Source organism: Octopus sinensis, linkage group LG16 (genome assembly GCF_006345805.1).
Source record: "Octopus sinensis linkage group LG16, ASM634580v1, whole genome shotgun sequence".
In the NCBI taxonomy this organism is placed as follows: domain Eukaryota; kingdom Metazoa; phylum Mollusca; class Cephalopoda; order Octopoda; family Octopodidae; genus Octopus; species Octopus sinensis.
This window is the reverse complement of record NC_043012.1, coordinates 49,587,474-49,590,391: the sequence shown is the minus strand read 5'-3', so window position 1 is coordinate 49,590,391 and position 2,918 is coordinate 49,587,474. Positions and strand designations below refer to the sequence as shown.

The 2,918-nt window shown below is 38.9% G+C and overlaps 1 protein-coding gene across 1 annotated transcript; it reads right to left on the bottom strand.

Annotated features, from left to right (window-relative positions):
- Window positions 1-983: 983 nt before the first annotated feature.
- LOC115220326 lies at window positions 984-2,357 on the bottom strand. The gene has a single exon (XM_029790426.1). It carries the CDS (start codon window positions 2,355-2,357, stop codon window positions 984-986), a length of 1,374 nt encoding a protein of 457 aa, XP_029646286.1.
- Between the last annotated feature and the right edge of the window lie 561 nt (window positions 2,358-2,918).

Sequence of the window (2,918 nt, the reverse complement as noted above, 5' to 3'; positions counted from 1 at the left end):
ATCCAATTTATCTGTGAGTGCTTGTGTGTATGTATTTAATTCTGTTTGCATCCATCTCTGCATGTGCGCTCGCATACATATATATATTTACACTCTACCATTCACACATATTGTCTTCATTCTGAGCGAGTGAGTATATATATATATATATATATATATATATATATATATATATATATATACATGTGGGTGTGTATGCGTATTCATAGACATTAGACAATGAATGTGAAACTGAAGTACTCTTACAGGAATGGATTAAATAATAATGAAAGAGTTGTGTGGATAGGAACCCATCATATGAGATATTTCAGAAAACAAAATCACATTGATATTTTCTCTCTTAGAATTTGTACAGCATTAAAAATGTTTAATGTTTTATTTCGTAATTTCTGTAGTAAAATCCATTATAAATCAAGGTTTTTTGTTAAATATTTTATGATAGATATTATATTTCATGCAACCCACCTGGCACTGGATATCATCTGGAAAATGAACAAATGACAACTATTCAAATTATCAGAGGGCTGCAATGTATCTATGCCTCGTTGATATTAGTACTTAATAATTCCGTCACAAGCAATTTGCTATGACTATTGACCAAGGTACGTAGTGCGTTAACCCTTTTGTTGCAATATTTCTGTTGAACTACATTGCAGTTTTGTTATGAATTAAGTTTGAAAATGATAAAGTATTTGGTAAAATATCTTGGTCATTACTAAGCAGGTAACTGAAGCGTAAATAAAAAAGGAATTTTAATGGGATTTTATTAATTTACATTACTTAATATAGTGAGTTTGTACAATAGAAGCAAGGGCAGTCTTAGCCGGGTTGGTATCAAAAGGTTTTGTTTTGAAACCAATACCAGATATTTCTCCGTAGTAAAGGATTTCCTTGCATTCCAGTATCCATAACATTTCCTTCAATATGGATGATCAACAGAGATTCCTTGTATCCATGTGTTTTGAAAGCTTTATATACTACTCTCAAGATTGAATGCGGAACTTTTCATTTTTCTTTGCTCTTATGTTGAATGAGACTAGGCTAGCTTTCTTCGTTGAAATATGCATTGCAGACTTTGTTCGCTGAATGATGCTTGACCCACTTTCTTCTTTGAATGAGGCTTGGCTCGCTTTCTTCATTGAATGATGCTTGGCCCACTTTCTTCCTTGAATGATTCTTGGCCCGCTGTCTTCGTTGAATGACGCTTGGTCCGCTTTCTTCGTTGAATGATTCTTGGTCCGCTTTCTTCGTTGAATGATGCTTGGCGCGCTTTCTTCGTTGAATGATTCTTGGCGCGCTTTCTTCGTTGAATGACGCTTGGTCCGCTTTCTTCGTTGAATGATTCTTGGTCCGCTTTCTTCGTTGAATGATTCTTGGTCCGCTTTCTTCGTTGAATGACGCTTGGTCCGCTTTCTTCGTTGAATGATGCTTGGCGCGCTTTCTTCGTTGAATGATGCTTGGCCAGCTTTCTTCATTGAATCATGCTTGACCCGCTGTCTTCGTTGAATGATGCTTGACCCACTTTGTTCCTTGAATGAGGCTTGCCTCGCTTTCTTCATTGAATGACGCTTGGTCCGCTTTCTTCGTTGAATGACGCTGGGCCGCTTTCTTCGTTGAATGATGCTGGGCCCGTTTTCTTCGTTGAATGATGCTTGGCCCGCTTTCTTCGTTGAATGATGCTTGGTCCGCTTTCTTCGATGAATGATTCTTGGTCCGCTTTCTTCGTTGACTGATTCTTGGCCCGCTTTCTTCGTTGACTGACGCTTTCCCGCCTTCTTCGTTGAATGACGCTTGACCCGCTTTCTTCGTTGAATGAGGCTTGCCTCGCTTTCTTCATTGAATGATTCTTGGCCCGCTGTCTTCGTTGAATGATGCTTGGTCCGCTTTCTTCGTTGAATGATGATTGGTCCGCTTTCTTCGTTGAATGATGCTTGGCCCGCTTTCTTCGTTGAATGATGATTGGCCCGCCTTCTTCGTTGAATGATGCTTGGCCCGCTTTCTTCGTTGAATGAGGCTTGGCCCGCTTTCGTCGTTGATTGACGCTTGGTCTGCTTTCTTCGTTGAATGATGCTTGGCCCGCTTTCTTCGTTGAATGAGGCTTGGTCCGCTTTCTTCGTTGAATGATTCTTGGCCCGCTTTCTTCGTTGAATGAGGCTTGGTCCGCTTTCTTCGTTGAATGACACTTGATCCGCATTCTTCGTTGAATTATTCTTGGCCCGTTTTCTTCGTTGAATGACGCTTGGTCCGCTTTCTTCGTTCAATGATGCTTGGCCCGCTTTCTTCGTTGAATGATTCTTGGTCCGCTTTCTTCGTTGAATGACGCTTGGCCTGCTTTCTATACAAGCATTAGGAATCATTAGACTTCGGCAATACACGCTTGGCGGCACTTGATTATGCCATTCTCTGTCCCGAGTTCCGATTTTCGCGCATCAATGAAATAAGTGACATTCTAGTACCGGTGGGGATAAAATCGGCTTCATCCTGTTTCATCAATTCGTTACCTTTGTAGTAATGTTGGAAATCAATGCAGATATTCCACGAATGACGAATATAGAATATATTTTCTATTGAACACTGATTTTTAATAAATTGCTGTTTCTGAAAACGTCTCTCCCGTGTCAAAAAACGAATTCATTTCATGAAATCGGAAAACGGGGAGAATATCAATAATGCAATAAAGATATAAGTATAAAGTGTCGAGTGCACAGAAGGAAAAGTGCGTTTTTTTTTCCAATCATATTAATAGGCAAACTATGTCCCAATATAATTGATTTTTTTTTTGAGGATCAATAATGAGAGCTAGGGTAGGTAATACCTTGATCATTAATAAAATTAGGTTGGGTGGCAGAATTTTGTGAGAAATAATGTTCAAGTGTGAACAGGATAATATTTTGCTCTTTTTTTTAGCTCAAAGTATT

What these genes read in the sequence shown, in the direction of transcription:
- LOC115220326 (XM_029790426.1), bottom strand. Translation starts at nt 2,357, where the DNA reads ATGATTCCTAATGCTTGTATAGAAAGCAGGCCAAGCGTCATTCAACGA.